Here is a 25,580-nt window from a genome sequence, read left to right on the forward strand (position 1 = left end):
TTGTAGTTCCATATATTGCATTTCAATTTATATTTTGTGGGTTTTTTGGTTTACTATTGACAGGTTTTCTGTTGTGCTTGGTTGGTCGTTTTTGTTAGCTCATTACTGTTGTTGATACGTCCCGTCTATGGGATCGGAGGGTTGTGTGGTTTCGTGAGAGGTTGCTGATGGATCTTCGTTTATCACCGTATGATAATATTACGGAGATCGATATGGTATGATTGGTGTTGTTGAGTTTGGTGGTTTTTTGATGCTTTCATCTTCTCATATTTTGCGGGGATTCTATTTTCCTGCACAGTAATTTCACTTGATATTTAATGCCATTGTTGTGTGCAGATTTTTTTCCCGATTCAACGCCGTGGTCATTATTTCCTATTGTGCTTTGATTTTGTCCGTGGGCGATATGAGATTATTGATAATGACTCTCATCCCGGTGCGAAGGCAGACAAGTATGGTCCTTGTGTTGATGTGTTGGTTAGTGCTCTTTGTATTACTTCCAAATGATTTTGTTTATCTTGTTAATATTTTTTGTATCCTTTTGGGCTTGTATCAATTGCTATAGTTTGCATTTTTTTCTGATTTATGTTTTGTTTCTCCCAATTCTAGAAGGCAATCCTATTTGAGTTTTTTGAAGACATTTCTCCTTCAAGGGCTACTGTTTGTGCTGGTGTTGAATCCAAGCGGTTGCAGATGGGATGGCGTGATTCGCAGAATAAGATTGATTCTGGTATTTTCTTAATGCGGCACATGGGGACATTTGTTGGTCAGCGGGTTCGGGAGTGGGATTGTGGCTTAGTTAAGGGAGACAGTACGGTGTTGCATAAGTTACGGTTGCGGTACATGAATGAGTTGGTCACTTCGCGGTTTAATGTGATGAGGGAAGACAACCTCGCTCGCGCTTACCAGTCGATCTCAGTTCATCCCCCTTCCACTTAGTGCCGTTTTTTTACTTCTCTTATGTTGTGTTTTTTGGTGGTGCATGTAATGCGCACACTGTTTTTGTGTTCTGCGTTTACGGTGGTTTATTTTTGCTACTTGTGCTGGCCGCACATTTTTTGTATATTGCGCTTAACTCATGGTTTAGTTTCGTTGTTTTTTAATTTCTGACGTGGTGCGTATATTTATTATATTAATTTTACGCGCATTTTCACAGTCGTGTGTGCTTGGTCACTGTTCTGTGTACTTATATTTTGCTCCGTGTGTTCATCCTTATGTCGCATTAATTAATTCATTTCTGTTAGTGTGCACGGTGTGCTTTGTTAGTGTGTCGGTTACCTTCGTATGTGGTCGCTGTTGGATCTTTGTGCGTCTTCATAGTATCCTATGTGTGTGTTGCCGACTCGCGTTACTCAATTCATCTTTGTTACTGTGCGCGTCATAGTTTTGAAGTGTGCTCCCCGGGGCGGGGTTTTATGACTAATGGATGGTTGTGCGCATATAAGGTTCCCGCTGTGCGCGCATTCGTTCGTTTAGTGTTCGTTACTGTGCGCGTCATGCTGCTTTTGTGTTCGTTTTTTTTTACTTTTTATTTTTTTACCCAGAAAATAGTTATTTGCCCCCCATGCGTTGTTCATTGGCTGTTGGGTATTTTTATGTGCGTATATAGGCCATAAAAATGTTTGTTTCATAGAAGTATGTAAACATGGTTCGTAAATGTAAACATAATTATATTATTTCATCTGTTGTTGTATTCAACTACTACAATCTTTGTCTTATGCAAGTTTAGCTGGACAGGTGCGGCTGTTGTGCCCCGGGAGATCGCATATGTTGCATGTTCTTTCCTTTCTCTTTTGGTTGTTCGTGGCGGCTTTTTCTCGGTTGCTTTTGAGTCTCTTCCCACTCCCTTTGTTCTTTGCAACTTGGGGGGGTTTTATTTGTATGTCGCTCAGTTTGCTTGATCCGACTAGTCTTTCAAACACGGATTCATTGTTCAGACCCTCTTGTGTTTGTTGCCTTTCGTTTTCTAGGTCCTTCTTGAGTTGTTGCAATGTTGCCAACATTTGGTCCATCTTTTCTGGCCAACCATTCACTAATCCCATGCAATTGTAGAATTCATTCCATAGTTGATTTGCAACTTGTGTTGTTTCATTTGCCTTGGATTTGGGTGTTCTTTTTGCCCATGGGACATCATATATTGGGTGTGCACATGCGTCTCGTGTCCATCGTGGGACGATATAATGTTGTGGGATTTTTTCATACCCTTTTGTCTTCATCACTTGTAGCACATGCTTGCAGAGTAGACCGACACGATTGAATTTCTTGCATGCACACTCTATTAGCTTCGTGCTTGGGATTTCTGTTACTTCAAACAGTCTTCCACCAGTTTCTTCAACTTTGTAAGTCCATATGTCACCTACGTTATTCTTGTCGGTAATGTGGCAGTTGAAGCTGGCATCCCATACCTCTTGTTGGAATTCATAGAATATATTAACGGTGTAAACTCTAGCAGCGTGCTTTTCAATACTCAGAGGGGTTTTAGTTTCAGGGTACGAACCTTCATTTTCTGCGTTGAGTTTTGATTGTCTATGCCTTTGTTCTCCAATGGCACTGTTGTATTGTGCCATAAATTCTACCAAACTGCTATGGTGGTTTGTAAATTTACCGAAGTAGTTGTTTTCTGATTCTGACCGTGATGTGGTCCTTAGTAGACCTCCCATCGGTAAGTCATTGAAGTATGCAGGTATCCACGATGCACGTGCATCGTACAGTTGGGCAAACCACCGGTGTTCTTCAAGATTGTAGTTCCTCATTAGTGTTGTCCATCTCCGCTCAAATTCATCAACCGTTAATGTGTCATCCCATACGGTGTTATTTAGTTCCTTTTTGAAGTCTGCGTTGTGCAACAATGCAACCCCCACCTTCTCCCCAACTTTTGACATGATGTGCCACATACAGAATCTATGCCTTGTTGTTGGCATAATGTGTGGTACTACTATTTTTAGTGCTGGATCTTGGTCAGTTGTAGTACATCTTGGTGTGTATTCCATTGCAGTTTTGAACTTCGTGACTAGCCACTCATATGACTCTACATCTTCTTTCGCAATCAACCCGGCCCCGAATGTTATGCACCTTTTGTGGTTATCAACCCCTGTGAAAGGGACGAACACTAACTTGTACCTGCAGTGTAAACATGATTGTAATTAGTTTTAACCATACTTATAGTAAACTGCCTACTAATATTCTGCACGCTGGTGCGCACGGTGATTTTCAATGTTCAGCACGCCCTTTACCCCCTCTTTGCTGCTCACCGCGCACACCATGTATACGTCGTATGCTCAGTAGGCGGTCAAAATATTTAAAAGCTATTACGATGTCTACCTGTTTGTACTGTATGTGGCGTCGAATGACATGACATCGCCGTAATATGCATAATTCCTTCGACATTCGGCGTCCGCCCAGAATAACCTTGTTAATTGTGCTTCTTCGTCTATGTCGAAATCGAAATAGAAGTCCGGGTTATCCTCTTTTCTTTTGAACATGTCTTCTATCACCATTTGGGCGTCGGCCTCAGCTATATAGGCCAATAGGTCCCGTCTAAAATTGCAAAAGTCGATGCATGTTGCTCCTACATCTGTAAAACTCCCCACCATCTCTTTGAACAATCTGAAAGCTTTTGTGGGTCCGATATTTGCCTTTGCACAGTGAGCCAGAAAGGTTTTGTGGCCGATGTCAAGTTGCCTATTTATCTTTAAAAAAGCTTTAGCCGCATCTGAGCATAAACAATGGGTATGTCTTAGTTGGATTGCATGTACTTTATATCCGCCTTTGTCACTCTTTGTCATTACCATGCGTGCCTTACAGCCTATCCTGTTGGACACTCTCCGCCGTCTCTGCTTTACTGTTGAGCTATTGTTGGGTTCCTTCCGTTCAGCCTTGTAACCCTCGCGTGAGCACAGCATGTATTTTATTGACACTTGCCCGAATCGATTCTTGCGTTTTGATCCATGCCTAACATCAAATCCGGCAACCTTAGCATACTCCTCGTAGAATTGAATTCCGTCTTCAACTGTTTTGAATCGCTGTCCTTCGAACGGTGTTTTTTCTTTTGTTGTTGGTGGTGTCCAGTATTTTGTTCCATCGTCATGTATTTCCATTTCGCATTCCATTTCGTGCTGTGCACGGTGGGCGTCACCTGCTCAACATAACAATTATATATTTCAGTTTTCGTGGAGTAATGAATGATGTGCTTCACTGTGTAATTGTGGTGCAATTTGGGGTCTATGTTATGTGCATGCTTGGTTTAATACTGTGCGCCTGTGTGCCCGGCTTTCCATTTTCGTGTGCTCACATGTCCCAACATATGCACTGTAAGTACACATGTTTTTTTTATATGTGCACGTCACTATTTAACTGTGTGCTTAGTTCTTCATTTTCTGCAACTCTCGTGTGCTCTCAGTTTTAATCTAGTGTGCTTATGCAGGGTTTCCCGTAACTGCTATTTGCACTGGGTTTCCCCGTTAAATTTTCATATATTTCAGACAGTAATAGCTTCCTATTCACTAATACAGTTATGCTCATACTTTCAACAAATAACCACTGTAATGCAACCGTATATATTTCAAACAGTAATATCTTCTAATTCATGAATTCGCCCTTGATCATACCGTTCAATGACAAAGCACGTTAATGGAACCCTAAATATTTCAAACAGTAATAGCTTCTTACTCATGAATACACGTATGCTCATATTTTTCAAATTGTAAGCACGGTGTGCTTTGCTCTATAAATAATCGTATTTCGGGGTTTACCTGGGAATGCTGTGCACGGGCTGTTCTCCATGGCCGTCTCCTTCAAATTGCGCCGGTGTCTCTTCTTTTGCACGGTGGTATGGGTTTTGCTGGTTTTTGGTGCCGGGATGGGAGTGTTCTATTTGGAGGAGGATGTCTAATTATACTGTAATTAAACTCCTTTAATTTAGGCAGAGTAGTGTAATTGTGTTTTAACCTTAATTAGGATTTAATCAATTTGTCTGATTTGCCCTTTTCACATGCTATGTTAGGCTGGCGTGAATTATTGCATATTACATCCAAACCATTAATCTCATCTAATCTAATGGCTTATATTTGTCCACAGGTTTGTATTTTAATGGTGTTTGCATGTGAATGCAACCATATATATATATATATATATATATATATATATATATATATATATATATATATATATATATATATATATATATATATATATATATATATATATATATAGAGGGTACTTTTGTAGTGCACAATTTTGTTATGGTGTAAACGTGCGGATTAATACGGTGCACAGATGTGAATTATCTGATGGTTGGGAATAAACTACACCGTACATCCCGTGGACCGGCTTACATAGGGTAATTACATTTTGTGCAGTTTGAATCACCGATAGACCGCGGATATATTAACCCTGTGTGTGTCTTCCGCGCGGGCAGTTTGTGTATCGGCCGTGAGACCCTGGACATTGTGTTTTCGACGAGAGGGAGGACCTAGCACCCATCCGACGTCGGCGTGCATCACCCGAGCCACCACGACCATGAGTACGCATGTGCAACCATCCGGCGACTACGCGGAGCGTTGGCAGCGCCTCTCCCAAACCACCGCGACCATTAGTATGGATGTTGGTCTGCCTCCGGTGCAACCATCCGGCGACGGCGCGCAGCATTGGCGGCCCCTCACCCGAGCGCCCGCGACCATGAGTACGCATGCCGGACTGCCACCGATGCATTGGCGGCCCCTCACCGAGCGACCGCATCCTTTAATACGGACGTCGGACTGCCCGGCGACGGCGCGGAACATTGGCAGCCCCTCACCCAAGCCACCGCGACCATGAGTACGGAAGTTCGTCTGCCACCGGTGCAACCGTCCGTCGACGGCGAGGACCGTCCGATGCCATCAGGTACATGGGTGTTTCTCTCGTTATCCCATAATGACTAGGTCCCTGAGGTGGTAACTCTTATTCTGGAGTTCTCTCAGTGAATGTTTAAACAGCACTGGAACCACTGCCAAGTGTAAATCTATGTGTCAATAGCCAAGCCAAATTTCTAACTAAATCAACTCTATCGATCAACCATTCTGTCATTAATTGTTTGATACCCAATTGAAATAGCCACTTCTAAAGAATGTTGGCAGCTATATACAATTTCCCTGGATGGGATAAATGGAATTAGATTAGGAGGTGGTAGGATATGTAAGGCAGAGTGGCATGGATTTCGCAATTAAGAGCAATTTGGTGGGGAAAATACTAGCTATAAAGATGTCATTTACTTTGTTGTGGCTGTCAAAACTAGTTATAATTTTTTTTCCCAACTTATTGTGGCCGGAAAGAATTTATGCACTCAGTGAGTATTTGGTATATAGCAGTATGAAAGGATAATGCAGGATGGTTGGGTGAGAAAAAATAACAATAACGATTTTCACCAACTAGTAATAAGTATAATGTTAATTTAATTCAATGCATTTTCATCAATGCATTGAAGGGGTATGTAATGATGGTTAAGTGTAATACTGGATTGGTTTTGTAGGTACTTTCATTAATATTTAATGTTCTGTGTGTGCCGGTGCATGTAATGATGGTTAAGTGTAATACTTGATTGGTTTTGTAGGTACTCTCATAAATATTTAATGTTCTGTGTATGTATATGTAATGATGGTTAAGTGTAAATGCATTCTAGTTTGTTTCCCCCAGCTGTGTTAGTTTACTGCCTTCATACAGTAAACTCTGCGTTTACCCCCCAACTGTGTTCTTTTTTTTTTTTTTTTTATTATTATTATTATTTTTTTTTTACTGGCTTTCACGTATTCATGTGCAAAGTTTTTCCCTTTCCAAATATACTAAAATTTGTATGCATTTAGGTGTGCACTCATTCATTTGTTGCATTCAATTTAATTTGGTCGTCTCCCCTGTGTAAAATAAAGATTGTGATGCATTATACTGCTGTACCCTATATTGAGAGATATGAGTTTGGTGTTTGAGACGGAGTGGTCACTTCCGGACCTCGGTTTAAGAGTGGTATGCGCAAAAATAATACACTAATTCCCATTGCTTTTTGGACTAGTTATTCTGCTTGCATCATTGCAATCTTATAATGTTATTTTTTTGATATCGTGACTAGTTATTATTTTTTTTTTTGTTTTATTTATTTATTTATTTTGTTTCTCGCAGGGGTGGACGAGACAGAGAACGGTAGCCAGGATGTGTATGCCACCATACCAGTCAAGTATTGGTGGCCTACTGTGGATAGTGGTGTTACCCCGTTCGTTGGGTGTCGCTTCAAATCACTAACCGAAGGTGTTCAATTCTATATGACCTATGCAAGGACATGTGGGTTTTCTGTGAGACATGGGTCCCTACAGCAAGGCCGCGGTGGCCAAATTACTATGCGTTATTTAGTTTGTAGCCGGGAGGGAGTCAAGAGTGGCGGTAGGAGCAAATCTGCCCTCGCGGATGGTGGCGGCAGTGGTAAGAGCATCCAACGTAGGAAACGCGTGGTGAATAGAGTTAGGTGCAACGCTAGGATTTGCCTGAAACAGGACAACATTGGGGAATTTAAGGTGTCTACTTTTGTTGAGGAACACACCCATAGCATGTCTCCGAGCCTTCAAAGCTATTCATGCGGATCAATCGGAAGCTAGATGTAGCACAACAATCATTCCTTGCAAATTGTGTTAAGGCTAATGTTGGTGGTTCTAAAAGTTTTCAGTTATGCAGGGAAGCAGCAGGGTCATTTGTTGATGTTGGTGCAACATATATGGAGTTTCATAATTTCAAACGCGACATTCAAACATATGTTGATGAAAAGGATGGAGAGATGATTATTGCCACGTTTCGGCAGAAGCGTGAGAACTGCGAAGACTTTTTCTTCGATTACCATCTTGATGACGGAAACCACGTTGCGCGTCTTTTTGGGGCTGACCACAGTGGTCGCCAAAGTTTCGCGAGCTTTGGTGATGTGATTTCCTTCGATGCAACCTACGGAACGAACAGGTACAATGTCACGTTTTGGTTAACACCTTTCAATTTGGTGATGTTGGTTCAGATCTCGGTGGGTGCTCTACGTCGGATTGTACACAGGCAGCTACTCCAGTTGAGGTTGGTTCTTTTTTGGTTCGTGTTTTTTCTTAAATTTAAGTAGTGTGCTTGTTCGTGTTTGTACGTGTGCACTTTAGATCAAGCTGGTTTTTTTTTTTTTTTTTTGGTAGTTTTGGTTGGGTTTATTTGCTTTTGAGTGTTGGTAGTTGGGCATATCTTTTGTATTTGTTTGTTATTTTAGTTGTTGGTATAGATCTTTGTAGCAGTTGTGATCGGGCGTCATGTATTTATTATTTGGGGGTTGTGTGCTTTTTCGTGTGTTGTACGTGTGCACGTTAGTAGTTTTTAGGTATTAGTACTGCTTTGTTTTATTACGTATGTGGGGTGTGTTTGGTGTTTCCCCCCCTCATTTTGTTGTTGCATGGCAGGAGTGTCTTAAAGCGGCTATTGTTTCTGAGCCCCCGTTGTCTGAAGGTCCGGGGTGTGCGGCTCCGGTTAAAGCGCTTCGTCCCGTTATCCCTCCCGGGGCTGTCCCCCCAGTTGTTGTTGCCCCTCTTCAGTATGAGCCAGCTGCCTCTCGCGAAGATGTTGCGTTTCCCATGCCTAACCTTCCAGAGGATGCATTAATAGTGAATTGGTTGTTGGGTGGTTCTCCTGCTGACATGTTAGTTTTCCTGTTTTGTTTGTTTTGGTGGTTTGCATTTTTGGTTTATTGTTTGTATTTACCGTTTGATTATGTTAGGGGTGAATCTATTTTTTGTGTCGGTAGACGAACTGTGTCATGGGAGGGTCTGTTGTCGCTGACTCCGGGTTCTGAGGTTGACGTGGCCGTTATAGATGCATGGGCGGCTGTTCTAAATCGTCGTGAGGTGACTAAGGCTCGTGCTGCACCGTCACGCCTTTTTGCTTCTACGTTCACGACGGTTTGTTTTAATTCCTTCATTTCCCTTTTCGGTGGTGTTTTTGTGTTTCTTGTTTTTGTATTTGTTGGTTTATGTGTTTTTGTTTTTGTCGGGCTTGTAGTTGAATACGGTTGTTGATACTTCCCACCCCCCGAGAAGAGGCTCGCTTGGTTCACTGAGCGGTTGTTGATGGATTTGGAGCTATCGCCCTATGACGATATTTCTGAAGTTGACATGGTATGGTCGTTGTTTGTGCACGCATCATGTTGTATTGTGCACGCTTACCTGTTGTGCTAGGCAGGTTACAGTTACGTGCATAGATAGACTGCACCCTTATGTTTGCGTGTGTTGTGTGCAGCTGTTTTTCCCAATTCTGCGTCGGGGCCATTTTTTCTTGCTTTGTGTTGATTTCCCACGGTTTCGCTATGTCATCATTGACAATGATTCGAATCCCAGATCAAAGGCCGAGAAATATGGGGACTGTGTTAAGGATTTGGTGAGTGTGTCTCTCTCTGAACCCCTTTCCCTATGTTATTCTGTTTATGGAATTCTTTTATCCGTTGGTTTTTGAATTGGTTTTTGAATGGATATTATATTTTTTGTGTTTCAGATGGGGACGCTTTCCCGATTCTATGAGGTTCGCTCTCCTTCTCGGTCTGCTACTTGTGTTTGTGTTGAGGCGAAGCGTTTGCAAATGTCTTGGCGGGATTCGAAGAACAAGATTGATTGCGGGGTTTTTCTCATGCGTCATATGGAGACATATGTTGGCCAGCGTGTTCGTGATTGGGATTGCGGTTTATTGAAGGGGGACACTACTACTTTGCATAAGCTTAGGTTACGTTACATGTCGGAGATTGTAGTTTCGGAGTTTAACGTGCACAGGCAGCGTAATCTTTCGCGAGCGTACCAGTCCATTTTGGCTCCTCTGCCCTCTGTCTAGACTTGTTGATTATTTAGGTTGTAATTGTTGGCTTTTTGGTATTCTGTGCACTCCGTTATTTATTACTGTGCGCGGTTTTTGGCGTTGGGATGTTTGTGTTTTACTTGACGTTCTGTTGGATGTTTATGGTGGTACAGTGGACCACACATGGGTTCTTTTGGTTTTGTTTATATAAAACGGTTATTACTGTAGCTTCGTATTACGCCTTGTCTCCTCTCCAATTTTAGTTTGTGTGCATGTATGTGGCTACACGTGAGCGCAGTCGTGTGATATTAACTTTTGCCTCGTCTTTGTATTATTTTTGGTTCCAGCCCGTGTCCTATACACTCCTTTAAGGGGGTGTGCGCGTAGTATTCCTTACGTGTGCTTTGCGAACTAACGTTAAGATCTATCATGATTTCAGTTCACGGTAATTGGCGGTGTGTTTTTCTCTTACATGTGTGTAATGTTCTGTTACCATATGTGCGGTACGGCTTGGTTTGCGGGTTTTTTTGTTTTTCCAGATGGGCATGTGTGCGCGTGCTTGCAGTGCCAGCGTGCGTAGGGATTTCGTGGTAATGTTTTTTTAATTATTTCTAAGCGTGGTTCACGGTAATGGGCGTACTGTTGTTTACTTTCATGTGTGCACTGTGTGGAACCATGTGTGCGATACGGTGTTTTTGCTGTTGTAGCTTTCTTTTCCCTTTTCGAGATGTGTGCGTGTCCTTGTGTGTCTGTGTGCTTCCTTTTTTTTTATTTTATTCGGTTGTGTGCACACCTTTGGTGGGATGCGTGCATTGGGTGTATGCTTGTGTCCTAAAACTTTTAATATGCAATGTTCACTTAAAAACACAAAGTACGCTGCAACGATTTTGGTTCGTAATTATAAATTGCATTCAACAATATTTTTGGAATAAATAGTACTCTAAGCTTCGTCCGGTGCTACCTTTTCTGGACAGGTGCGGCTGTTGTGGCCTGGGAGGTCGCATATATTGCATGTCCTCTCTTTTTTCTTTTGGGTCTTTGTGATTGCTTTCTCTTTGTTGCTTTTGAGTCTCTTCCCACTTCCTTTGTTCTTTGCGACCTTTGGTGGTTTTATTTGTATGTCTCCTGGCTTGCTTGATCCTAGTAGTGTTTCGAACATAGTTTCGGTGTTTCCACTGTCGAGTGGTTGTTGCCGCTCCTTTTGTAGGTCTTGCTTCAGTTGTTGCAAGGTTGCTAGCATTTGGTCCATTTTGTTAGGCCAACCACTAACTAATCCCATGCAGTTGTAGAATTCGCTCCAAAGTTGATTGGCTACTCTTGATGATTCATTTGTGGTGGGGATATTGGTAGTTTTTGCCCACGGCACATCGTGTATTGGGTGTGCACATGCGTCTCTTCTCCATCGTGGAACTAAATACCTTTCTGGGATTGATTCGTACCCTGTTGCCTTCATAACTGCTAGTACGTGTTTGCATAGTATACCAACACGGGTGAATTTCTTGCATGCACACTCTATTTTCGTCTCGTTCGGAGCTTCGGTTACTTCATACATTTTTCCTCCCGTTTCCTCAACTTTGTAAGTTCGTATGTCACCTACGGGTTTGTCGGTGATGTGGCACGTGAAACTGCCTTCCCATACCTCTTCTTGGAATTCATAGAATACGTTGATTGTGTACACTTTAGCAGCGTGCTTCTCAATACTCAAAGGGGTTTTAGTTTCAGGGTATGAACCTTCATTCTCTGCGATTAGTCGTTTTTGCTTATGACGCTGCTCTCTGATGGCACTGTTGAATTGTGCTATAAATTCTACCAAGCTGCTGTGGTTGTTTGTAAATTTACCAAAATAGCTGTTTTCTGATTCTGACCGTGAAGTTGTCCTGAGGAGTCCTCCCATTTCTATGTCATTGAAGTACGCTGGTATCCATAACGCACGTGCTTCATACAATTGGGCAAACCATCTGTGTTCCTCAAGTTGGTAGTCTTTTATAAGTGTGTCCCATTTTCTCTCGAATTCATCAACCGTCAATGTGTCATCCCATACGGTACTATTTAGCACCTTCTTGAAGTCGGTGTTATGCCACAATGCAACCCCTACCTTCTCCCCTACTTTTGTCATAATGTGCCACATACAGAACCTGTGCCTAGTTGTTGGCATAGCTTGTGGCATTACTATCTTTAGCGCTGGATCTTGGTCAGTTATCGTGCATCTTGGGGTGTATTCCATTGCGGTTTTAAACTTCTATACTAGCCACTCGTATTACTCTACGTCTTCTTTTGCAATTAGTCCCGCACCAAACGTAATGCATCTCTTGTGATTATCCACTCCGGTGAATGGTACGAAAAATAACTTGTACCTGCAATGTAAGCATGGTTGGAATTAGTTGTGCGCACATATCTTTGTGGGTGTGCTATTGGTGGGTGGCACGCTGGTGCGCACACTATTTATTACTGTGCGCACACAGGTAGATTAGTAAATCACAGTATACCGATGCGCACACATTATTTCCTATCATGCACAGTCGACGCAAAATATGCATAACTTATTTAGAGTCGTACTTGTTCGTGCTGTACGTAGCATCGAATGACATCACATCGCCGAAGCAAGCACTGCGTCTGCCCAGAATAACCTAGATAATTGAGCTTCTTCGTCTATATCGAAATCGAAATAGAAGTCCGGATTTTCTTCTTTTCTTTTGAACATGTCTTCAATCACCATTTGGGCGTCTGCCTCAGCTATGTACGCTAATAGGTCACGCCTAAAATTGCAGAAGTCGATGCATGTTGCTCCTATATCCGTAAACCCTCCCACCATTTCTTTGAATAGTCTGAAAGCTTTAGTTGGGCCGATGTTTGCCTTTGCACAGTGTGCCAAAAAAGTTTTGTGGCCGATGTCTAATTGCCGATTTATCTTTAAGAAAGGTTTTCCCTGTTCTGAGCATAGGCAATGTGTGTGTTGGAGCACGAGTGCGTGGACTTTGTATCCTCCAGTGTCGCACTTTGTCATTACCATACGTGCTTTACACCCTATCCTGTTTGACACTCTCCTTCGTCTCTTTCGTACTTTTGAGTCGTTGTTGGTGTCTTTCCTTTCGGCCTTGTACCCCTCTCTTGAGCACAACATGTACTTAATTGATACTTCTCCCATTCTATTTCTACGTTTTGAGCCGTGTCTAACGTCAAATCCCGCCTCCTTAGCGTATACTATGTAGAAATCAATCCCGGCCTCCACTGTTTCGAATTGCTGTCCTTCGTATGGGGTCTTCTCTTTTTCGGTTGCCGGTCTCTAGTATTCGGACCGTCTGCGCCTATTTCCATTTGACATTCGTGTATTCCGTGTCCGCAATTATCTTCACCTGTTCATCACACCAAATACAGTTTAGAAGTGTTCGTCAGTTGTTAATTTCATTATATAGCATTAACGTTGTGTGGAGTGTTGAATACGTTATGGGTGTCTGATGTGTGCTCGGTTTGGTACAATTGTGTGCGTGTTTTGCCAGTCACATTCCCCGTGACTGTAAGTATAGTTGTTTCATTTTCATGAGTCATTTTTAATCATGCTTCGGTCTGGTTATGAATTGTGCATGGCCGCACCTAGAAGCGTGCATGTGGGTATGTGTGTTACTTTTGCCCAAGCCGTTGGTGTACGTTATTACTACTGGTGTATTATGTGTGCGCTGTACTATCTGTGCGTGTGCTTCCTACCTTACTGTCATTTTTCCACATCAACCAGTTAGTGTCCATGCCATGTTCATTATTAGGTTTTTCAACTTCATTTTCTGGAGGCGTATTTAAACATGCCACGGTGTGATTATGAAATTGTGCATGTGCGTACCTCGAAGCGTGCACGTGTGTATGTGTGTTAATTTTGCCCAGGCCTTTGGTGTACGTTAATGCAACTGGTGTATTATGTGTGCGTTGTTCTATCTGTGCGTGTGCTTCCTACCGTCCTTTCATATTTTCCCAAAAACCAGTCACTGTCCATGCTATGTACATTATTAGGGTTTTCATCTACTCCTACTGTACACAGTTACAGGCTTACAGCAGTGCACTATAATCATATTCACAGAATGGGCTATGCAATGTCTATTCGTATTCTATGCTTCACCTATTCTAATGATGAACAAAATAATTACCTGTTTGTGTTGGTGATGTGTAATCCATTGTTGAATCTGCTTCTTCACGGTCGTTGTTTGCCGTTGGTGCCGCTGATGTCGGAGCTTCATTCCCGTACGTATCTTGATGTTGCCTTGGGGGTAGTTTCTCGCTGGGTTTTAGAGACTTGGAATGACGTGTAGTGTGCTGTGTGATTCATTCCAATCCAATTATACTTAAATTAGTCTTGTTAATTTAGGTTAAATATCTAAATCCTATTTTTACCTAAATTAATACTCCCATCCATTGTCTTAATTACCCTTGTAATATTTGATTGGGATTCTATTTTATTTTTTTTTCACAATAATCTAATCCCTTAATCTAATCTAATCTAATGGTCCATATTAGTCCATAGGTTTGTATTTTAAGGGTGTTTTCACTTGAATGGGACTATATATATATATATATATATATATATATATATATATATATATATATATATATATATATATATATATATATATATATATATATATATATATATATATATATTATTATTATTATTATTATTATTTAAATTCCTTTCTTCTTACGCCCAGCCTACGCTCTTCTCCTCTGCCTTGCCACCGCCAACCAGACACTATCACACCACTCCGACTCGCCACCTCGCAGCTTCATCTTCAAGCTTCAATCGTTTCCAGCTGCCCAGCTTCGTTCAACCGTTGCCGGCTCCATCATCACCCTTAGGCTTCAGGTTCGTACTTCATACTCCGTCTATAAATCTTAATTTGTTCAATTCTTTTCCCAGAGTTTTGAGTTTTGAACTTATCCAGCAATCTTATTATGTTTTTTCCCTAATTTACCTATATTTTTTTTTTTGTTGCAAATTTTGCCCTAATTCTCTATGTAATTGATTAAATTGAATATCCAATGTTTGGTAATTTGGGTATGTCATATGTGATCAAATTTGTTGGAATTTTTGATGTTTGGTGGCTCTCTTTGATCAAATTTGGGAAATTTTCTTTTGATGTGGTTCAATGTGTTTCCGGTTTAAATAAGGTGGAGCAGTGTTCAAATGTTTCAAAATGCTCCACATCTTGAAAAATGCAAGCAAATTAATGTTTGCTGTGGTACCTTATTTTGTATTAGCTTGGATGTTTACACTGTAAAGCTAAAGTGGATATTATGTGAATTCCTTTCTGTGGTCCTCTAGCACTATTGCTCTTGAGCTCTACTTTGATAATTCTCTTTGGTTCTCTCTTTGACAATGCCTGATACTGCACGAATGATTCAATGTTTTTCTGCACTAGTGGTTTGTTTATAGCCTCCGCTAACAGTAATGTTGAGCATATAACCATTAATGTGCAATCCAACTATCAGCTTAGGCTTTTAGTCGAGATGGAGCACATGCTTCAATTGTGAGAACTGAGAAGTGTGACATTTTTGTGGCAATTGTTATATGGTCTCAGTTTTGAATGCCACATTTGGTAGATTATCCTTTCTTAAATACTTGATTAATGATTAAAGATTAGAGATTGTTTAGTGTTAAAGATTATAGATTGTCTAGTGTTTTTTTCGCCCCCACTCAAAAGAAATTCTGGAGGGTGTGGTTGAGTGGAGGAGACTCATCCATCCTCAACCAAAGGTTAAGGGTTCAATTCTTGGCTTTGTGTATGGAGCAGCCTTAAATCTCCAGGCCGCCTACAATCAACGCTGGAAACCCTGGGTATACCCAAAAAATTAAATAATAACGAAGATAGACATTTCTAACGCTTTCTGTTTTATTTAAATTTTCATATACCAGATGGCAAACAACGCAAAGGCACTTTTGGTTCTTGATACATCAATGTTGAACCATGTGGGTCAAAACAATTCCTCTGCATTTGCAAACCAGGGAATGCAAAATGGAATTTTAGACTCACCTGCTTACAAAGCGAAGGTTATATCATTTGATTATAACCCAAAGTTGTTTTTTTTATTGGGTGGAGTTGTTGTTTTAAGATCAATCAATCCTTATAACTGTATTGCAACCAAATACTGCAGATATGTCAGGATGCTTTACAGGAGACTGGTCTGAGAGTCAAACAACATGAAGAAAATATGAAATTCTTAAAGACAAAGAAGAACAGATTGGATGATTCAATTATAGATCTGCAAGGTGGTTCTCTTTACTAAATATGAAAAATATCTGGTCTTCCTTATTTATAACAAAAGAAATGCACTAAAGAGAAATTTTATTGTGAAGAATATTCAATTTCTCTAAGCAACTGTATTATACTAAAATTAAAAAAAAAAAAAAAAAAAAAAAATATATATATATATATATATATATATATATATATATATATATATATATATATATATATATATATATATATAATTTTTGAAATGATATCTGCTCCCAGTTGCACTTGGCAAACATTACTCAGCAGCTGCACCTAAAATTAAAAATGATGAAGATGCTTGGAGTGAGGAGGAGACAGTTAAACAGATTATGAGGAGTGGGAGATCTGCGGCTGCAGTTCTGTGCCATCTGAAAACCAATCATGGAACTCAGGCTTGTAATATTCCATTATGAAATGATGTGCTTGGTATCGTTGCTACACTTGGAAGAGTTGAAGATGATAACCTCAGCAGGTTAGGTTTACTTTTTTAGTTTTTTGTTGCTGCATCCATTATCTGACTTACATTATTAGTTCAATTATTCTATCCATTGTATTTGCAAAATCATTATGACTGTTATATAGACCATGTGACATATATGAGCCTGGGTTAGTGGATTTTAGTATTCATTTAGATTGATGAAACTTTTGACTTCCATATGCAAGAAGCAAGTTAGTTGAAGAGTTAGGGCATAGTCACAGTCGTTCAGTATTATGGCTGAAAATTTTCCTTAAATATCTGAAAATCAGGATTCTCTCGGATTATTTGGGGTTGGAAACCATGTTAACAGTTGTTTGCAAGACCTATGATGGTGTTTTAGCACTGGAAACATATGACAAAGAAGGCTTAATAAATAAAAACTCTGGCCTTCATGGACTAGGAGCATCTATTGGGCAGCCTTTGGATGGCAGGTTTCTTGTCATCTGCCTTGAAAACTTAAGGTTTGGAGTGAATATGACGTTATGTTTTGCACTTTTGCAACCTTGATGCATTTGTTTTATACTTGTCAAATCCTCCTTGACCCTCTTATGGTTGCCTTTTTAGTCCATTTACTGGTGATTTCATAACTGATGACCCACAAAGGAGGCTTGATCTTCTAAAACCTAAATTACCAAATGGCGAATGTCCACCTGGTTTTATTGGATTTGCCGTAAATATGATCAATTTTGATAGCATTAATGTGTTTCGTGTTACGGGTGGTGGTCATGGCCTAAGAGAGACTCTGTTCTATAACCTCTTTTCAAGCGTACAAGTGTACAAAACAAGGTTGGAGATGCTTCGGGCTCTCCCTTGTATAAGCAGCGGAGCAGTATCTTTGGATGGTGGAATGATAAAAACGACTGACATTTTTTCCTTGGGAAATAAGTAAAATATAACTGTGATCTATGACAGCTAGCTTGCTTATTGTGTTTATGCTGCTATCTCACACAAATAAATTTGTTAGTAAATTGTTTTTATTTCATTGATACGGTTTTTTAATTTTTTCTCTTCATGTTATGTATGAATGAAAGGAGGGATGTAGGCGTGAAATTTCCCAAGAGCTTTGGAAGGCCAATTCCGCCTCAGAACTATTTCCAAATCGAAAATAAACTAAAGGAAACTAAATGGGAAAAAGAAAGAATTATGGAAGATATGCAGAGAGAAGAAGCATTGTTGGATCATGCCCGGTTCAGCTTTGAAGTAAAGAAACAAGAGTTTATCAAGCATCTCGCTCAGAGCTCATCATATCAAACTCAGGTAATGGCGGCCATACAATATGAGTTATATGCTACCCGTAGGATAATGAAACTAAATTCATCCTTGGTCGACCTTAACCAATGCCTTTATTCGTTACATAATTGTCAAACCCCTACCAATCTTACAAGAAATTTACTCTTTTTCCATATTTGTTTTCATCTGATCAAAATCATCTCCACTAATTCGATGCTCAATTTGGCGTTTCCCTACTGTTGTCCAGATGCAGCTCTAGTTTTGGAGGATAACAGTTGTAGCATGTTTTGGTGTATAGAAGATGGAAGCTCAACAAGTATCTTGCAACTTCAGCATCAATCTCAGCATAGTTTTCTTCCGTGTATGTAATATGTCAATTAGAGCCTCGTTTTAATCGACCAATCGTTTTAGATGTAACTGTACAATAAGTTATGGCTGTTGGCCTGCTGCGTTGAGATCAAAATATTATATGATTATTATTATTATTATTTTGAAGCAGGCAATGCTCAAGCAGGAACATATATTCAAGAAGCAGGTATGCTACAGTATCTACTTTTGGAATCACTTTTGCAAAGTTCACCTTTTGTGGTCAATCTCCTTTTCGAAAAGTGATTCAAGAGAGGACAACTTTTTGCTTAAATAGTTTGGGAACAGTTGCATTTGCTTTTATTTTCAGCTTAAAATACATGCTGCCATGATTATATATCTTCTAGCTGAATAAGTTCTATTTTTCATGTTTTTTTAAATCACTTCTATTGCTTCATACAAAACCGTCAACGTTGTCCCTAGGAAATTTAGGTAGTTCTCGTGTGCTCATCTAATTTGCTCACAGTAACAGTAATAGATTGTGTACTCTTTTAGACGTTTTTCGAGTTTTTACCTGCTCTGACACCTGTGAAGATAGATCAATATAACAAATAATAAAAATGCACAAACCTCAGGGACTCGAATCTTCTGGAAACAACGATTTGAATTTCCAAGCCGGGGATGATCAGAAGGGTAAAGCAGCAGAAGAAGTCGACAACGATGTCCACAAGGGAGCCGTGTCTCTACTGTTTTTCAAGTTGGACCAAAGCAAAACTAGGCAGCAAGAAAATGACAGCGACGAGCAGCAGCCTCAGTATTCGTGCGACACTTTCGAGTCGATGGTGCTCAAGCTGCCCGAATGCAATGTAGACTACGACGACTCTTGTGTGTCCTCGAAGCCCTTTGAAGTGAAGAACGTCACAGGCAATAAGGATTGTGGAATCGCGCTGAGAAGGGGGAGACGAATGAAAGATTTCCAGAGGGACATTCTTCCTAACTTGGCATCTCTTTCGAGACATGAGATTTCTGAGGACATCAAAATTATGGAGACAGTACTAAGATCAAGAGAATACAAGAAAATCATGTCCACCTGTGAGAAGCAAGAGGTCTAGACTCAATTATGCTGGCCAAAAACACCATTCATGAATTGTTTGTTCATCACAAATAGGAAAGGATGACATTCTGTTGTTTTTTTTTTTTAGGAACTATCTATCTTGGATTATTAACATATTTATGTTGTAAACAGATTTGACAGAATTAGGTAGTTTGACATGAAATTTGATTTGTTTTTCTTTTGGATTACATTTTGTTTTTGATACTAAAATCACTTCTAGATGTTGTTACCAAATTGGATGAGACCTTAAAGTATTCACATTAATATATAACTCTAACTAGGGGCCGGGTGAGAAAACACGATGACTGATCGCATAATCAAAAATCAGTATTTTAATTTTTTGATATGTTACAATTATCGTGATGGTTGGGGGTTGATGGGCACTTAAATTAGGGGTGCACAACAATCTTTAAAAAATTAGTTATTTTGGATGGAAAACTCACCAAAACTAACCATATCACACCTTGAACTCTATAAAATGTTTTCCTACAAAAAGAGAAATTTTCTCGGTGACTTATTAACATCTTCTTAGGTGGGAGGATCAATACTCGGTGTCCATAAGGAGCCTATTACTTGTATCTCCTGCACTGCTGCTGCCAACTCAGCATATATTTTAAACTAATTCAGCATATAACTTTGCATGTGCACATATTAGTGCGTGATATAATTTAGAGAAATCTTAAACGACATTCAAAAACACACTGATGTGACAAATTCTCATTCTACATCTCCCAATTTCCGATAATCACGTACTCGTCATATATATAAAGTTGAAGTATAGTCAAAGTCACATTAAAAACAATTTCTCTTAACATGGGTTACTTTATTGAAAAGATTTGAATGAAGTTGTTGCCAGTTATTGATGAAGAGGTAGGGTGATGGAGTAGTAGTAGGGCATTAATGGTGAGTAAGGATTAGTAGCAGCACTAGAAATATAGATGGGGTTTCACTATCAGTGTTTAATAATGATTAGTAGTATGTGTATATATGTTGAAAGCGTGACTTGCGCTCTACTTTTAACTTTTAATTTGCCCTTAATCCAAGCTTTCAGTAGGGGCCATCTTCCCTTAGCTTGCTCAACATCAACATACTCAAATATGTTTGTGGGTTATTACAACGGAACGAGATGTATTTGTACGCATATTTAAGTACTGTTTGTAAGTATTTTTTTTTTTTTTGGTGACTGAAAAAAAAAAAAAAAAAATGCTCCGGAACATTTTTCTAATGGACGTGAACTTTCACTTAAAACTTGCTTCTAGATTAATTTGATTTACCTCAGCTCCTCATGCAAAGTTAGAAAACCTAGGTTATTATATATTAAAAAAAAAGATATTTTATTAGAGATTTGGATTTAGGTTGAGCTCCTTGTGGGCTTCTATAGTATTAAGGAATAGTATTATTGCTGGTTATTTTTGTTTATTCCCCTGGTATTTGAATTCTCAGGCTAACCATATTCTCCTCTTTTTTTTTTTTTTTTTTTTTTTTTTTTTTTTTTTTTTTTTTTTTTTTTTTGAAAGCAAAACTGGGATATATTAATCAAACAAGTGCAGAATACAAGATGGATACATAGAAAACCAAACACTAGGACCAGACTGGGAAACTGCCGCTCTTACTAACACATGAGCCAACGTGTTCACTGATCTAGGGAAAAAATGAAACGTCACATCATCAAAAAGACGTTTGAGATCAAGACAATCTTTAATAACACACTCGATATAAGAATTATTCGGAGAAGTAGTAGTCGCCAGCATCTTACAAATCAACTGACAATCAGAGAAAGTCACCAACCTTAACCAACTACACCCCTTTTCCCGAAGAGAGTGCCTCCTTAATAGCCACATACAGTCTCAGCTAAAATAGGGTCTTGTAGACACCTCACATAACCGTTCTTGGCTGCTAGAAAATTCATATCGCCATCCTTCACATAGATAGCTAGCTGTTACCACACTTCTTCATCATGTATATAAAGGGTCGTGATGTATGAATAAAATATATCAGTTTTCACTTCTATTATAATTCTACATATAGTTTGGTGTTGAAATTCAAAACTAGAATGACTCGAATTACCTCCTCACAACTTGGGGTAGGTTCATGGGATTCCAGATATAGAGGGTGTTTGGTAAATGGTTGTTAGCTGATTGGGTTAGTGGATTTAACTAGTTGATATCATTAGTTAATTGTAGAAAAGTATTTGGTAAATTAGCTGTTAGCTGATTACATACAAAATGACTTTCTCAAAAAGTTGACCTAAAAAGCTATTTTACGTAGCTTTTTGAATTTTAGCATTTTAGAGCCATACTAAGTTGTTATAAAAAACTAATTAATCTAACATTCATATTGATTGTTTAACTAAGTCAAACAACTAAAAGTGATTAAATAAACTAAAATTGATGGATAGGCTAATTATTTTACTAAATAGAGTCATAATCCAGCACTGCGAAACCTAGGTTAAAAAGAAAAAAAAAAAAAAAGATATTCAAACGCCATTAACATACTCACTCTCGATCATATGCAGTTTTCCTTGTCACCCTCCTTAGAGCATCCACAATGGTTGGGGAGAATTGGGGGATAATGTAAGAGTGATTAGGAAAGAGAAGATGCGAGGGGAGAGAAAAAAGAAAGAAAAAAAAATAAAACTAAATTTTTTAAAAATAAAAAAATAAAAAAAGGACGCGTCAGGCGCGCTGTCAGCGTGCCTGACGCATCACACGGGCGCATGCATTGCACGCGCCCGTGTTGCCACAGGCTGTGCGCGTTCTCGCACAGCCTGTGTTTTTTTTTTTTTTTTTTGTATTTTCTGACATTCACCCCACATTTGCAGTAATATTATTTCTCAAATAACCTACACCCACATCAGCTATTATCTTGAATGGGAAGAATTAATTCTGAAATAACTCCAGATAAACCACAAGTATGGATGCTCTTAGTCCTTATCTTGCCTTTATATTGTTACACTATAAAGTTATAAAATCTTAATATACTTTTATTATTCAACCATGTATATACACACACACAACTACTGTATGTGATGTGAAATAAATGCAAGAAGCCAAGGATTAATAATGCTTAAATGATGAGTAATGGGGGAATTCACATCCACTATCCGAAGTAAACTATGTTCATGCATAATAACTTACAAATCACATATAAAAAGTAAATTATACTAATAAGACTATGTGCGATAGTCTCAATTGAGAGAATATTGGGAAGAATATCAATCGGCACGTTTTTCATTAATGTTACTCTTATATAAGTTTAGAGAAGTGAAATGAAATATATGATTCTTCTCCTCTTTAAGTTATATTCTAAAAGAAACAATGCAAAACCAACCCGTGATATCACAGTTCGATATGGGGTTAAAAAGAAAATTAATTAATATTCACTTATACTTAGCTTTATACATAATTATATTAGATCAAGTCAAGTATATGATATATAATTTGTTTTGAGTAGAAAGAAATCGATTCCTCTTAAATCGAGATCTATTTTATGTATTACATTGATGAGGACACCGTAAAATATAGTTATAAATTAGTATATATTCCGTAATTATTTAGTTAATCACTTAATTGGGGTGCTAGTATATTGAGACTAACTCTAAATTTCCTCACACATTATGGTTGTGTTTATTATAATTTTTTAATTTTCAATTCTCTAATCTTTCATTCTTTATTTTTATATTTTAAATTTTAAAATTATTTGAGTAAACATATTCATTGTTTTTTTTTTCTTCTCAGTCTAGTTTTTAATTTTTCGAAAAAAAGTTAAAAATTTCTCCAATTAATTAACTCTCTAACCTCCCTAAACTCATCTATGCTTCATTGAAGAAGGTGATTGTCAGTTGCCCTCTTACTGAAAAATAAAATAAAATAAAATAAAAAGTTGTCTGCTAGTCACCTAGCTTCTTCGTGAAGAAGAAGAAGAAGAAGAAGAAGAAGAAGAAGAAGACCAACTGGTCACATCTTAACTGAACAAGATGACTAATGGTCGCCGAAACTGTAAAAAGTTAAAATATTCTTATTACCGATAACCATGTTGGTTATCGAGAAAAAAAAAAAAAAAAAACTTAAGTGCACAACTTTATTGAATTCAATTGTTTAATTATAACTTTTTAAAATTTAGAGGTTTAATTATATTGTTCTATTGTATAAAGTTTGCTAATATAACCGTTTTTCAATAATAATAATAATAATAATAATAATAATAATAATAATAATAATAATAATAATAATATTATTATTATTATTATTATTATTATTATTATTATTATTATTATTATTATTATTATTGTAGTAGTAGTAATATTATTTGATGAGATTCACAAGTCACAACATCATCAAATCAAACAAAAAAAGTAAAAAGATAAAAGTTAGTGGTTAGTGGTGAGAAAAAACTTGATGTGAGATATCATTTTATTGGCAATCACCAAACCACCAGTCACTTCCCGTAAAATTTGTGTTATTATATTTAAAAAATGCTACTTATAAATATAAAAAATCAATCAAAGGAAACTAATAATAAAACTTAAATTTTTATTTTCGATACATATTATTTTTTTCCTTTTAAAATTATTAATGACAGCTTTATAATACTAATTAATAATGTAAATAAAAAATCAATCACATTTGTTTATTCTGTAAATAAAATAATTAATTTATTTTTACTATTTACAAAATATCTCCGGCCATTTTTTAGTTATATTAATTATCATATTTTTATTTGACATTACAAAATTTTCTAAATTATATAACATTACTTTAAATTAAATGTCAAAAGATCCTTCTTTTGATATATATTTTGCCGAATTTTATATTTTGAGTTAAATGCAAAATAATTTTAAATTGTGAATGAAATATAAAATTTGTATGATAATTAGGCATTAAAAAAATGGAATACTCCGTATTTATTATATTTTGTAGATGATAAGAAAGCAAGGTAATACGGCGCGTGAATCAAATACTAACAACTCGCCATTGTCCCCACTCACTGAGTCATACCCGACTCGCTCTTCTTCAAGTATCGAATCTTTACCGAGTTGCTGGTAGACCCGACCCGCTATGACCCGACAAACCAACATGGCCCTCCTTCCCCTCCCAGCGCCTCCGCTTTCGTGCGCTCCGCCGCTGCCGGAATATGTGCAAATCGTCGTCCCTTTGCCGGAGTTCAAGCTCCACCCGCTACAACCGCCCGTTTCGTACGCGCCGCCGGCGGTGGGACCTAGACAGAAGAATCTCATCACCTCATTCCCGTCCGCGACGCACCGCGCGCGGTCTTCTCCGCCGCCGCAGCTGGCGGCTCTGCTCTTCACGGCCTCTCTGTATTCCTCGAATCTGGCCACCGTCCGGGGGAGGTTCTGGACCTTAAACAGCACTTCGATCCGGCCGGAGAAAGCCTTCGGCGACCAGCTCGTGTGGAAGATAATCTCCACCACGTTCCGCGAAGCGTGGCCTTCCGGCAGCTCCGTCAGCGCCGGGAAATACGACTCCGACATCGTGCGCGCATGTCTCGCCGAAGTACTCGCCGTGGATCTCGGAACAGTTTGATCCGATTCAATTCCCGGCGCACTAATCGGCGGCGGCGGCGGCGGCAGAGGAGGCGGTTTATTCGGCTGTTTAAACTTTTTAGGTCTTCTCTCCTGAGCCGTCTTCACCACGTCTTTGAGGCTCCGGACGCCATTTTTGCAGCTCCCGGAGTTCCGCAGCAGGCGATACTGGTTGTGGCTCGAGACGACGTCGTCCAAGACCTTCGACTTGCACTGTAACGACTTTATCCAGCCATTCGCCATTGACGACGGCGACAATCAGAACAAATTCTCTCCTGAAAATCCTTCTCCAATTTCTCTCTTAAATGCCTCTTCTAATTCTTCTTCTTCCCTCAAACTTTCTCTCAGATCACTGTATATTCACATTCTTTCATTCTCTCTTTCTCTCTCTCTATATATATATATATGTATATGTATATACGTACTTATATATGTGAAACTGTGTATGTAATCTCTGTTTGTTGTTGTATACCTTGAAGAGCGGGGCATGGCGCGATATTAAACGAGAGAGAAGACTAAGAGGGTGAAAAGACAAGAATGCCCTTCAAAGATATTAAAATTTACACGTTGAGACCTATCGGGTATTTTTGGACCGTTGGTCGTTATTGACTTATTGGGCATGGGAATATATGATTTTCCTTTTTTGCTTTAAACACAAATTTTAAGATGGTAGAAAAAGTATATATACTCGTATTTTACTTTTCAGAAGGGTAATTGTGGGAAGTAGCATTGGTTGTTTATTTTAGAAAATATAGTATGAAACTATGAACATGAACCTTCTTGTTAAACAAAGGGAGAAAGATACTTTAACTTTGTGTTACGAATAAACAATAGTAG

At 38.8% G+C, this 25,580-nt stretch overlaps 3 protein-coding genes and 1 pseudogene across 3 annotated transcripts; 1 reads left to right on the plus strand and 3 right to left on the minus strand.

The window, feature by feature from the left end:
- Positions 1–1,712: 1,712 nt before the first annotated feature.
- LOC109189698 (protein FAR1-RELATED SEQUENCE 5-like) lies at positions 1,713–4,779 on the minus strand. Its single transcript, XM_019340309.1, has 3 exons — positions 4,749–4,779; positions 3,319–4,132; positions 1,713–3,117 (listed from the first exon to the last, which is right to left on the minus strand). The coding sequence occupies exons 1-3, from the start codon at positions 4,777–4,779 to the stop codon at positions 1,713–1,715; spliced, it is 2,250 nt and encodes a 749-aa protein (XP_019195854.1).
- A 5,977-nt stretch (positions 4,780–10,756) lies between these two features.
- LOC109189712 (protein FAR1-RELATED SEQUENCE 5-like) lies at positions 10,757–12,040 on the minus strand. Its single transcript, XM_019340321.1, has one exon. It carries the CDS (start codon positions 12,038–12,040, stop codon positions 10,757–10,759), a length of 1,284 nt encoding a protein of 427 aa, XP_019195866.1.
- A 2,467-nt stretch (positions 12,041–14,507) lies between these two features.
- On the plus strand, positions 14,508–18,269 carry LOC109189791 (annotated as a pseudogene).
- Positions 18,270–24,082: 5,813 nt separating this feature from the next.
- Positions 24,083–25,222, minus strand: LOC109189631. The gene has a single exon (XM_019340246.1). It carries the CDS (start codon positions 24,984–24,986, stop codon positions 24,108–24,110), a length of 879 nt encoding a protein of 292 aa, XP_019195791.1. The 5' UTR covers positions 24,987–25,222; the 3' UTR covers positions 24,083–24,107.
- Between the last annotated feature and the right edge of the window lie 358 nt (positions 25,223–25,580).

Source organism: Ipomoea nil, unplaced genomic scaffold (assembly GCF_001879475.1).
Source record: "Ipomoea nil cultivar Tokyo-kokei standard unplaced genomic scaffold, Asagao_1.1 scaffold1562, whole genome shotgun sequence".
Lineage (NCBI taxonomy): Eukaryota > Viridiplantae > Streptophyta > Magnoliopsida > Solanales > Convolvulaceae > Ipomoea > Ipomoea nil.

Excerpts from the sequence above, each read along its gene's own strand:
- LOC109189698 (XM_019340309.1), bottom strand. The coding sequence starts at position 4,779 with ATGGAGAACAGCCCGTGCACAGCATTCCCAG. Across the intron at positions 4,133-4,748 it reads CCCGTGCACAGCATTCCCAG|GTGACGCCCACCGTGCACAG; the intron begins GTAAACCCCGAA and ends TATGTTGAGCAG. Across the intron at positions 3,118-3,318 it reads GCCACATACAGTACAAACAG|GTACAAGTTAGTGTTCGTCC; the intron begins GTAGACATCGTA and ends TTTACACTGCAG.
- LOC109189712 (XM_019340321.1), bottom strand. The coding sequence starts at position 12,040 with ATGGAATACACCCCAAGATGCACGATAACTGACCAAGATCCAGCGCTA.
- LOC109189631 (XM_019340246.1), bottom strand. The coding sequence starts at position 24,986 with ATGGCGAATGGCTGGATAAAGTCGTTACAGTGCAAGTCGAAGGTCTTG.